Source organism: Malaclemys terrapin, chromosome 6 (genome assembly GCF_027887155.1).
Source record: "Malaclemys terrapin pileata isolate rMalTer1 chromosome 6, rMalTer1.hap1, whole genome shotgun sequence".
NCBI classification, from domain to species: Eukaryota; Metazoa; Chordata; order Testudines; family Emydidae; genus Malaclemys; species Malaclemys terrapin.
The window spans coordinates 64,225,251-64,237,991 of record NC_071510.1 but is presented as its reverse complement, the minus strand read 5'-3'; the positions used below and the strand labels follow the sequence as shown (position 1 = coordinate 64,237,991).

The 12,741-nt window shown below is 38.7% G+C and overlaps 1 protein-coding gene across 5 annotated transcripts in view; it reads right to left on the bottom strand.

The window, feature by feature from the left end:
• Nucleotides 1-12,741, bottom strand: part of EPB41L4A (erythrocyte membrane protein band 4.1 like 4A) — a 211,469-nt gene that overhangs the window by 118,442 nt on the left and 80,286 nt on the right. For all 5 annotated transcript variants that reach the window (XM_054031889.1, XM_054031887.1, XM_054031883.1 and 2 more), the window contains one exon: nucleotides 7,918-8,022. In XM_054031889.1, the coding sequence (XP_053887864.1) occupies nucleotides 7,918-8,022 (105 nt within the window). The remainder of the gene's footprint in view (nucleotides 1-7,917; nucleotides 8,023-12,741) is intronic.

Below are 12,741 nucleotides of genomic sequence, written 5' to 3'. Positions count from 1 at the left end.
TTCCAGCTCTAGGAGATAGGATATCTCCATTAATTATTATTATTTGTTTTTATGCTAAGATTGTCCTTTATCTTAAATAGCTCTACCTTTCTGATGTGTTTATTGAGAACTAGCATATCCCTGCTCTATATTTGATTATTTAAGGTTTTACAGTCCTCACTACTTTTTAGCTTTATAAACATATAGGTACCAATTGTATATAAAAAGATACATAAAAAGAATATCATTTAGGTTGCAAAGTCAAGCATAAGGAAATGCCAGATTTATAGTTGCCTTTGCAATCTTAATTCTGCCCCCTTGGGCATCCATCCTGTGAATTGAATGAGGCAGGGGACCTTGTGGAAAAAAAAACAGTATGTGAACTTGTAATTATCTTGTATCATAATGTATATGCACAAGGCGGTTGAATTAAGGTTGCTAGGCAACCACAAATCTAGCATTTTCTAACTTTTGATTGCTTGATTTTGCAATTTAAATTATGTTCTTTTAATGTAGGGAGGTTTATATATCATTTCCTAGATGGTGTGGCGTTGGTTTTTGTTTGTTTTGTTTTGTTTTTAAGGAAAAGGGCATAAACAAATTTGGTTACATTTGGTATAACAACTCCTCAGCTATGGGCCAACAACAGGAACCTTCAACATTGCAGAATAGATTGCTATCACTTGTGCTATAAAACCATGTTCATTAGTAGCATGCAAAGGCTGTTATCCTCGAGGGCGTGATGGGCTGCTGTGTCCTTGTGATGGGTCAAGAGAGGCGCAAGAGCCTAGCCCAGGCCTGGCTCATTTGCTCTATTCTACCACCCCAAGAGTTGAGGACATCCTGCACCAGGCAGTGATCCCAGAGGGGAATGGGTCACTGGCAGTGCTGGAATTACAGGGATGCTTCGGGGGATGGGGCCCCTTAATACTTTTTTGGTTACCTCACTTCTATCTTATTCCAAGGCACTGAGCGGAGAAACATGTTTTGGCCCTTTACTTCTCACCAACAATTTCTGGAAACCGCGTACATAAGCGGCCTTGCAGCAATCTTCCATATACTGTGCATATCACCAACTGTGCCAGTCACAACTTCCTCTACCTCTGGGGCAGGTGCTGTGATGGCCATACTGGTGATTCGGGCTCCGCAGCTTCTGGGAGTAGAGGTGAGAGCAGGACCTGGAGAGGCTGGAACAGCCACCATGGCACCTGAGATCAGGCTGGAAGCAGATAGGAAGCAGGGTGATCAAGCCAGAGCCAGGAGCAGCTACCCCTGGCAAGAGAGACATGAACTGCTCGGACCTCCCTTCCCAGCCTGGAGCCAACTGCCCTTCTCCCAGTAGCTCCCCTCACTCCCCATGCAGCGCATCCACCCTGACTCCCCTTCCTATTCCTGATACCCTGACCTCACCCCGTTGCCCCTGACTCACCCTGCTCCCCAGGCAGAGAATCCACCGCCACATCCCCCATCTGCTCTCTCCCCAGGCAGAGCGCCCACCCTGACACCCCTTTCCCATCCCAGACATCCAAACTTCCCCTCCCTGCCCCACTGTCCCTGATTCTCCCTTGGGTGCAGGTTCAGCACCGGCAGCATGGTGGCTGTGTCACACACTGGCTCCCTGTGGTGGAAGAGTTTGGCTCTACCTTCCTGTGGTAGCCCCACCCCTGTCTGTGCCCTCCCTCTGTCTGGACTTGGCCAGGCCAGGCTCAAACTGGGTCTGTTGGGAGCAGGGCAGCCAGTGACCCAAACCCAATGACCGCCCCCAGTCTCCATCTCACAGACATCCACAACAACTCTACATCCTGCGAGATGTTTTGCTTCCATGGAGTTAGGGCGTCAATGTAAGGATCTGAGAGTAGGGTCAGAGTTAAATCAGAGGCATAGAGAGGGCCTGATCCTGACCTAAGTACGGTTACTCAAATGATGGAGGAATTTGCACCACGATGGGCCAGATTTTCAAAAAAGATAAAGCAACTAAATAAAATGGACAGACTCCCACTGAATGCTGCTGGGTATTGGGTACAGAGATAATTACCATAAAATTTAAATTCTCATCTGGGCTTTCAATTATGAACAGGGATAGGAGGGAGGGATAGCTCAGTGGTTTGAGCATCGGCCTGCACAAACCCAGGGTTGTGAGCCCAATCCTTAAGGGGGCCACTTAGGGATCTGGGGCAAAATCAGTCCTGCTAGTGAAGGCAGGGGGCTGGACTCGATGACCTTTTGGGGTCCCTTCCAGTTCTATGAGAGAGGTATATCTCCATATATTTAAACACTTAAAGAAGGAGCCATAACGTCTGGGTATATACAGATCCAGATTTCATCTGAATCCATATGTAGTTATAAACAATATGTCAAATCATTTAGGCTTCAGTCACCAAACACCAAAACCCATTCATAGTTGGTTACAAAGGTCCTACTGGCCATCAAGTCTAAGGCTATTCTACACAACAGGAACTATACTGGCATAGCTATTGTGCTGTAGCTATGCTGGCAAAGACCTGTGGAAACACCACCTCCCCACAGGTAGGTCGACGGAAGCATTTGTCCTTTGACATAGCTGCGTCACTCAGGGGTGTGGATTTTTCACAGGGGCCCACGTAGCTATGTCAACCTAACTTTTAAGTGCAGATCAAGCCTAATACAGGACTGCTAATATTCTCAGTTTTAAAAAAACAAACCCCGACACCTTCTTTTGAACCACTGGAGGGTTGGAGCATATGCTACTGATTCTTAACTTGGATTTTAAAATGTGGCTCCATTATGTATATTTAAAGCTATTTCAGGTTAAACACATGCAAAGCAACATGGGGAGTGTGCAGTAAATTCCATCTGTGCAGTGCATATTATTTCCTAACTACCTTTCTTTAAATGAATGTAAAAAGTATTTTGTTAAAGCTTCATGCCAAGTTTCTGTGTAGGGTCAAATCTTGGTCAAAAGCTCAGAACCTGTTTGAAACAAAACATTAACTAGGTTGAAATTTTTTCATTTGCTGCAGTGTCAATCAATGAAGTGACTGGAATCGGTAGACTTGTCCCCTGCCAGTCCACAAAGCATCTGGTGCTCTAGTCATGAAGCTCAGATTACTATGAAATTGTAATCTTTGTCTCACATGGGGTCACTGCAATGCTATAGCACACAATTTTTTGTTCTAATTCAGAGATTCAGAGCTTTTAAAGCCAGAAGGGACCATTCCGATCATCTCGTCTAACTTGTTGCATAACACAAGCCCCAGGTTTTCCTGAATTAAATCCTGCTTCATGTCCCATAGCTGTGATTGAACTAGAGCATATCTTTTAGAAACATAAGCCAATCTTATTTTAAAATGTCCAGTGATGGAGACTCCAGCACAATCCTTCGTAAATTGTTCCAATGGTTAATTACACTCATTGATAAAAACTGCACTTTACTTCTAGTATAAATTTGTCTAGCTTCAACTTTCAGCAATTGGCTCAAGTTATACCTTAGTTTGCTGGATTGAAGAGCCCTTTATTATTGAATTTCTGTTCCCCATGTAGTTATTTATAGACTGTGATCAAATCATTTTTTAACTTTCTCTTTGATAAACTACATAGATTGAGGGTCTCGGAGTTTCACACTTGAAGTGTGGACACCAGAACTCGCTACAGCGTTCCAGGAGCAGTGGCACCAGTGCCAAATACAGAGGTAGTAAAACCTCCCTCCTCTTACTCAATATTCCCCTGTATAAACATCCAAGGATTGCTTTAGCCCTTCTGGCCACAGTGTGACTCCAGGAACTCATGTTCATCAGATTATTCACCATGATATACCCCTCAAAAATACTTTTCAGAGTCACTGCTTCCCAGGATAAGAGTTCCCCATCCAGTAAATACGGCCTACATTCTTTGTTCCTAAATGTACGACTTTATATTTGGCTGTATGCAATTCACATTGTTAGCTTGCACCCAGTTTATCAAGCATTCACAGATCATTCTAATGAAGAGAATGCTTCTCTAATACATTTAACCATTCTCCTAATTTTTGTGTCATCTGCAAACCTTATCAGTAATGATTTTATATCATCTTCCAGGTCCTTGAAAAAAATATTAAATGGCATAGGGCCAAGAGCCAATTCCTGCAGGGCGACACTAGAAACACATCTGCTTGCTGAGGAGTCTCCATTTACAAATACATTTTGAGACCTATCAGTTAGCCAATTTTTAAACCGTTGAATATGTGCCCTTCTGATCATGTATCATTTTAGTTTCTTAATCAAAATGTCATGTGGTACCATGTTAAATGTCTTACAGAAGTCTATTAGACACTATTCCCTCTATTAATCCAACAGGATATTAAGTAGTTTGACAAGATCTATTATCCATAAACCCATTTTGATTGGCACTAATTATATTACTCTCCTTTAATATTTTTATTAATCAAGACCCATATCAGCCTTACTTTGCCCAGAATTGATGTCAGGCTAACAGGCCTATAATTACCTGGATCATCCAGTTTACCCTTATTACGTATTGGCAAACATTAGCAACTTCTAGCCCTCTGGAACTTCTAGGGTTGCCAATTTTGATTGGACGTATTCCTGAAAGTTTCATCACATGACATAATCTTTAATTAAAGATTAATGTTTAATTCCTGGAGATTCCTGGACAATCCTGGAGGGCTGACAATCCTAGGAACTTCCCCAGTGTTACAAGACTTATTAAACATTAACATTAATGGTCCAGAAAGATCCTTGCTCTTTTAAAGCTCTTGAATGCAAGTTATCTGGACCTGCTGATTTTAAAATGTCTAACTTTAGCAGCTACTGTTTAACATCTTCCTTAGTTATTGTTGCAATGGAGAGCATTTCATCATCAACATATGATATAAATAAAACATCTGCCTTTTTCCCAAGTACAAAACAGCAATATTTACTGAGCAATTCTGCTTTTCCTGCATTATTATTGACGCTTCTACCATTTCCACTTGGCAATGGACCAATACCACTGCCAGTATTCCTTTTGTTCCTGGTAGATTTAAAAAAAAACATATTATCTGTAACTCTGCTGGACATAGATTTCACCTAGTGTCCTTTTGCTTGTTCTACAATTCCTAGCTTCTATTTTATATTCATTGCTATCAACTTCCCTTTTCTCCATTTGTGTTATATTGAGTTGTTGTTTTTTAAAGCTGCTTTCACTTCCCTTCTAAGCCAGGCTAGTTCTTTAACCAGCACAGCCTTCTTTTTCAAGGCCGGTCTACACTACTGCTTAAGTTGATATAACTTATGTCACTCAGTGGTGTGAAAAATACACCCCCTAGAGCAATGCAAGTTACATCGATTTAAGCTCTGACCACACCAACGTTATGTTGGTGGAAGACGCTCTGTTGCCAACATAGTTTCCGCCTCTCATGGAGGTGGAGTAATTATGCTGACAGAAGAGCGCTCTCCCATCTGCATAGTGCGTCTTCATCAGACGTGGTGCAGCTGCACTGATGTAGCACTGTAGTGTAAACTTTCCCTCAGTTATGGTTAATTCAGTATACCATGACTCATCAGGCTTCAGCTGCTAGCCCCTAAAGCTTCTAAAACCTGGTGGATTCCCATAAATGCTCCAAGAATGGCTTTCGCCATCATGCTGCTCCAGTGGTCCCCTCCTGATGACCTATGACCCTTCATTGCAGGAAAGAATCAAGCACTCGAAATTTAGGGAATGCCAGATTTACAGTCTGCGCATCCTTAGTTCAACCCTCTTGTGAGTTTGCATTATGATACAGTCTTCAATTACATGACAGCATGCTACTTTTTCCACTGGATGTCTGTCTTACTCAGTTCATAGGATGGATACACAAGGTGACAGTTTAAAGGTTGCATGGGTAACCATAAAGGTGGCATTTCCTAATTTTCAAGTGCTTGACTTTGCAAATTAAATAATATTATTTTAACAGAGTTGGTGATGGTGTGGTGTTTTTGTTTGTTTGTTTATTTTTATATATGTAAAAATAAAAAATAATGCAAGGAAATAGTTAAACATACCTTTTCAAACCTCAGTAAAAAGGTATGTTTCAAGTTTTAAGAAAAAGTGATTTTGTTGCATGTTTTAAAGTGTGTGTGTGGAGGATCTTATTTCATCTGAACTGTTTTGTTCATTAAACTGTTAATTAGAGAATACTCTAAAACTCCATCAGATCAGAAGTTAGAATATTCCTTTCTGATAGTAATGTGTTAACATGAGGCACACATTTTTCTATCAGATATTTATTTTGGAGTCTTTCCCATTAAGTAGAGTTTTCAAATAAATTAGCAAATAGATCTATTTGACATTTGGGGCTCTAAAAATGAGACACTAGAAGACTCAAATCTAGGTCTCTTGCATGACAGTGCAGAACTAATCACCCCCACCACTCACATGCCAGTCCCTAGTGTTATACCTTTAACAGGTCTGTGAAGAATTATAATTTTTTCATTTACTATTTTATGCAAGGTCTCATTTACTTCATGGAGTTTTTCCTTTATATTGGCGATTCACTGAACAGCATTTCACTATGAATCACAAACTAGCAAAGACGTGAGAGCCTGATTTTCCTTCTCACCTACACACGTTTTATACAGGTGTAACCGTAATGAACTCACTGAAGTTACTCCTCATTTACATTAGTGTAAGAGAGAAAAATCTGCCCTGATTGTTCTGAGGAGAGCTGATGGGGTTCTGCAATTGTTCATTTAACAGAGATTTCCCCTGTCCCTGAATCAGTTGAGGTTACCTGCATTTTTAAAATTCTAAATTAACTAGATAGTCATTAACTAGAGAGAAAGGCTGGTCTTGTTATTAAGGCTCTCGACTAGGACTCATGACACTTGGGTTCAATTCCAGGCCCTGTTACAGACTTTCTCTGTCATTTAGGACAAGCCACTTATGCCTCATCTACACTAGAACAACTCCCTTCTACCAGCAATGCCGCTCATACTGGCAAAAATGTACTATTGCTGGTATAATTTATACCAGTTCCCTAAACAAAATAAGCTATACTATCAAAATAACTTTTTTTTTTGCCAGTATAACTGCATCTACACCAGGGCTTTGGCTGGCATGACTATGTCATTTAGGGGTATGATTTTTTTCACACTCCTCATCAATGCAGTTATTCTGGCAAAACTTTTAAATGTAGACCAGGCCTTAATCTCTTTGTAAAATGAAGATAATACAAAGCCTCTCTCTTGACTGATTTATTCAGATTGTAAGCTCTTTGGGGGAAGGGCTGTCTCTACTGTGTGTATGTAGAACACCTATCAAAAAGACCACCCCCCATCCACCTCAAAACCAAGCCAGTTCATGTGGTGTCCAAAAGTCATTATCACACACCTTTCTTCTCAGGGTATAACCAGCTACAATTCAATATATCCTGGCAGCCAAAAGCATCCTCCAAATAAGTAACATCACTCTAAAACAGTGATCCAGGAAGTGGCCCTGAATTAGGAAATTTGTGCCATGCCTGCAAACGCTGCTTCTATTGCCCCCCTCTCCCCTCCCCCAACATTCCCCCCAACTCTAGCCAGTCCAGGAATTAGTCGCAATAGGTTCGCTTCCAAACAGAATTCCTATTCAGGGAAATATCATGGACTAACACTTGTTTGTTTAGTTTAACAGGAAGAATTCAAATAGTACTTTTTATATACAGCATTTTACTACTGGTCATTTGCAACACCTTTTTTAATTTTATTTTCTGTTGTCACATTTCTGCTCCCATTTAAGTCAATAGCTAAAATTCCGCTAACTTCAGTGAGAATAAAAAAAGGCCCTTTCTACAGAAACACAAAAATAGATCCTCTCAATAGGCAAATTAAAGAAACTGCTACTGGAAATCTTATTCTTTCATGAGATATTGAAGGTATGACAGCCAAGCGCACCACTGAGAAAGGTCACCAACAGGGTAAAATTTACAACTGGGAAATCCAATCTGTTGTGTCTTTTACTCACCGTCTGATGACTTCTGTCACAGTAACGCAGTCCAAAGTAATCTATCTCCACAAGGTTTAAGTGACGGAATACGTAGCCCAGGACAACCGACCCTTTCGTTGATTTCTGTGGGAAAGAATTTACAGAGCCTTTTCACAAAAGTGTTCTGTCTTTGTCAGCTATGCACAGTGGTATTCATGCATTCAGTTAGCCTTGTCTAAAAGATGTGGCAGTTTTATTGATTAGAAACAATTCAAGTTGCCTTCAACCAAAGCCTCAGTTACAACTAGAAAAAAATTCAATTTCTTCTTACATACATTTAATCAATTATTTTGTAAACAATATTGAACATTTGGTAATTGTTATAAACATGCTTCCTAAACTATGATTATGTATGTTAATAAACCTATGAGTTTTCTTAGACATCTGTATTCATGGCAAAAATCTGTTCTCTGATCCACATGACAGATTTCAGTTCTAAGATCTTGTACTCCCTTCAAGCATGGATCTCTCAGTCAAGCTCTGCCACTGCATATCTGAAGAAAATGTTGCCCTTAATGTGTAAATTATGAACCATAAGGTGCTCCATTATTCTCTGTGAAGGCTGCTTTTTATTCCTTTTATTTAAAAATGTTTTTAAAAGTAGAGATGGACCCAATCTAACGTTCTGAATCCAAATAACCCCATTGTGTTCTGGAGTGTTGTTGAATCAATTAAGGTCTACACTAATACTTAAACAAAATATTAGGGAGGTGGCTCAAATTGCTGCTTCACTGTTGTGGTGTTGGCGTGGTAGATGCTCATTGCTATTTAAAGGCCTTTTATGTGCACGCTGTCTCATACCTAGTGCGGAAGATCTGAATTACTGATTGGTCAGATGTGCAACATCAGCAGCAATCTGTCCAGAAAGACTGGGGCTAGCTAAATGAGATTCTCTCTCTTTTGAAATATGGTGGGTTTTGGTTTTGAATTAGGAAATTTGGATCTGGGAGACAGGAGGGGACATTTCTGGGATAAGGTGAGACGATGCTAAAACTATTAAAAGAACTGACTGTATATATTTATTATTTCTACATTACCAGGTTTAATATTGTAATAAATTAGGGCTGCCAACCAATTAAAAAAATTAATCGCAATTAATTGCATTATTATACAATAATTTAATACCATTTATTTAAATATTTTGGATGTTTTCTACATTTTCAAATATATTGATTTCAATTACAACACAGAATACAAAGTGTACAGTGTTCACTTTATATTTATTTGTATTACAAATATTTGTGCTGTAAAAAACAAAAGAAATAGTATTTTTCAATTCACTTCATACAAGTACTGTAATGCAATCTCTTTATCATGAAAGTTAAACTTACAAATATAGAATTATGTACAAAAAAAACTTACATTCAAAAATAAAACAGTGTCAAATTTTAGAGCCTACAAGTCCACTCAGTCCTACTTTTTATTCAGCCAGGCACTCAGACAAACAAGTTTGTTTACATTTGCAGGAGATAATGCTGTCTGTTCTTGTTTACAATGTCACCTGAAAGTGAGAACAGGTGTTTGCATGGCACTGTTGTAGCCACCGTTGCAAGATAATTACATGCCAGATGTGCTAAAGATTCATATGTCCCTTCATCTTCAACCACCATTCCAAAGGACATGCGTCCATGCTGATAACAGGTTTTGCTTAATAACGATCAAAAGCAGTGCAGACGGACGCATGTTCATTTTCATCACCTGAGTCAGATGCCACCAGTAGCAGGTTGATTTTCTTTTTTGGTGGCTTTGGTTCTGTAGTTTCTACAGAACAGGGAGGAGGGATAGCTCAGTGGTTTGAGCATTGGCCTGCTAAACCCAGCGTTGTGAGCTCAATCCTTGAGGGGGCCATTTAGGGATCTGGGACAAAAATCTGTCTGGGGATTGGTCCTGTTTTGAGCAGGGGGTTGAACTAGATAACCTCCTGAGGTTCCTTCTAACCCTGATATTCTATGATAAGACTTCGGAAAACACCTCATCCCTCTCAGATTTTGGAAGGCACTTCAGATTCTTAAACGTTGGGTTGAGTGCTGTAGCTATCTTTAGAAATCTTATATTGGTACCCTCTTTGCGTTTTGTCAAATCTGCGTGAAAGTGTTCTTAAAATGAACAACATGTGCTGGGTCATCATCCAAGACTGCTATAATACGAAATATATGGCAGAATGTGGGTAAAACAGAGTAGGAGACATACAATTCTCTCCCAAGGAGTTCACACAAAATGTAATTAACGCTTTTTTTTTGTTTGTTTGTTTGTAAACAAGTGTCATTAGCATGGAAGCATGTCCTCTGTAATGGTGGCCAAAGCATGAAGGGGCATATGAATGTTTAGCATATCTGGCACATAAATACCTTGCAATACCGGCTACAAAAGTGCCATAAAAATGCCTGTTCTTACTTTCAGGTGACATTGTAAATAAGAAGTGGACAGCATTATCTCTTCTAAATGTAAACAAACTTGTCTGTCTTAGTGATTGGCTGAATAAGAAGTAGGACTGAGTGGACTTGTAGGCTCTAAAGTTTTACATTGTTTTGTTTTTGAGTGCAGCTATGTAAAAAAAATCTACATTTGTAAGTTGCACTTTCACGATAAAGAGATTGCATTACAGTACTTGTATGAGATGAATATACTATTTCTTTTGTTCATCATTTTTACAGTGCAATTTGCAATATAAACAATAATATAAAGTGAGCACTGTGCATTTTGTATTCTGTATTGTAATTAAAATCAATATATTTGAGAATCTAGAAAAACTTCCAAAATATTTAATAAATTTCAATCGGTATTCTATTATTTAACAGTGCAATTAAAACTACGATTAATTACAATTAATTTTTTGTAATCGTGATTAATTTTTTTGAGTTAATGGCGTGAGTTAACTGCAATTAATTGACAGCCCTAAATAAAATACATCCAGGAAAATATGACAAATTAGTGAAAACAGGGTTTTAGTCACCTGTTCTATCTAAACATTTTCCCTAAATGATACTTATCCATGGCAAATGCACCATTCTTCTCCTACTTGTGCACAGAAAGCAGTTACTTGCACAACTATTTAAAACACAAACACTAAACACCACACACAATCACGCCTTCAGGTCTGAAATCTTTGAAGCCAATGACCAAGTTATAACTGGACCTCAGGAACTGGTCCTTTCTGCTTTCATCCCAAATATTTCATTATAATGAAAAGTTTGAGAGACATAAAGGAACAACTAAAAAACAAAGTCAGTTTAAAAAAAAACAAAACACCCAATTTCATCCTTACTTGAAATTGCAGATTAATTTGATAATAGCCTGCCTTTTATCAGCTTTGCTTCTGAGTACAGCTGGTAGAATATTGAAGAAACAGTGTTCATAAACATACATTCATTCATTTTCAAGATGGCTTTTCAGTTTGACCATGTTTTGTTCAATATTCATACTATACTATACATTCAGACTATACATTTAGTCATCCAATCAGGGACTAGGGACAATAGAGTGTGACTTGGGTGACTAATCACACACTAGAACTAAAGAATACCAATTAGTAAAAGCAAACACTTCACTAATGACTCATAGGCTTGATTTTTTTTTCAGACTATTTAGCAAATACAAATATAAACTGATTTTGATTTATGAATGAATGAATGAAGATAGATAGATAGATAGATTTGCCTAAACCAAGATCAGTTCTGAAAAATGCACAGTAGGAAAAGGGCAGAATTTATTGGATAATACATTCACAAGGAATAATTATAACCACTCAATTAACTAGACACATGCAGTGTGTCGTACCAGTGTCAGTGCCAGGATATCAGATAGGCAAGGTGGGGGAGGTAATATCTTTGATTGGACGAACTTTTGTTGGTGAAAGGGACAAACTCAAGCTCTGTGTAAGCTTGAAACTTCGTCTCTCACACCAACAGAAGTTGGTCCAACCAAAGATATTACCTCATCCACCTTATCTATCAACTTACTAGAGGCAGGTAAGTAGAATCATATTCTCTCTCAGGATGTACAGTAAAATTCAGTGACTGGCCATTCTGGACAGCTTATTAAAAACTGGCCTATCAATATAACAATTTGTACAGAAAATCATAAAGTATAAAGAATGTTTAAAGGACAAATTATTTAATTAAATTGAAATACATTAAATCCTATTGGCCTTGTCTTGGATAAAGTGCATAAATATAGTTATCCTGATGTCACATTCAGCAGTGTAAAATAGGAGTAACTCCACTATGTAAGTGGAGGAGTTGACAGCTGTAAAACTGATGTGAATTAAGAATCAGACTCAGTGGCTATACTCCTATTGAAATATGGAATGAAGTTCAAGAAGGATTGCAGACAGAAAAATGTAAAAATTAGATTAAATTGCAGGCAGCGAGGAAACAAATTGAAGAAGCAATTATTCTACCTCCTTTTCTTTCTGATATTGTCAGTTCTTATTCAAAGTAGTGGTATAGATGTCAACTAGAAGAGGTAGATGCTATCTCATTATCTGGCTTTCATACCAGACAAAATTATCTTGATAGTTGAAAGTTTGATGGTGATGATGATGATGATTTATTTATACTGTGGTACTGCTTAGGGACCCCAGCAGTAGACTAGAACCCAATTGTGCTAGGCACTGTACAAACATAACAAAAAGACAGACCCTGTTCTGATGATCTTACAAATGATTCAATTTGGAACTGAACCATTGCAAAAGTTCAAACTCGGTACTGAAGTTATAAAGGGTACAGAGCTTCTGTACAGGAGGAAATCCATACAGGCACAATCCCTACAGGAACAGTTTATTGAGCTGGTAAACCAGCTTTT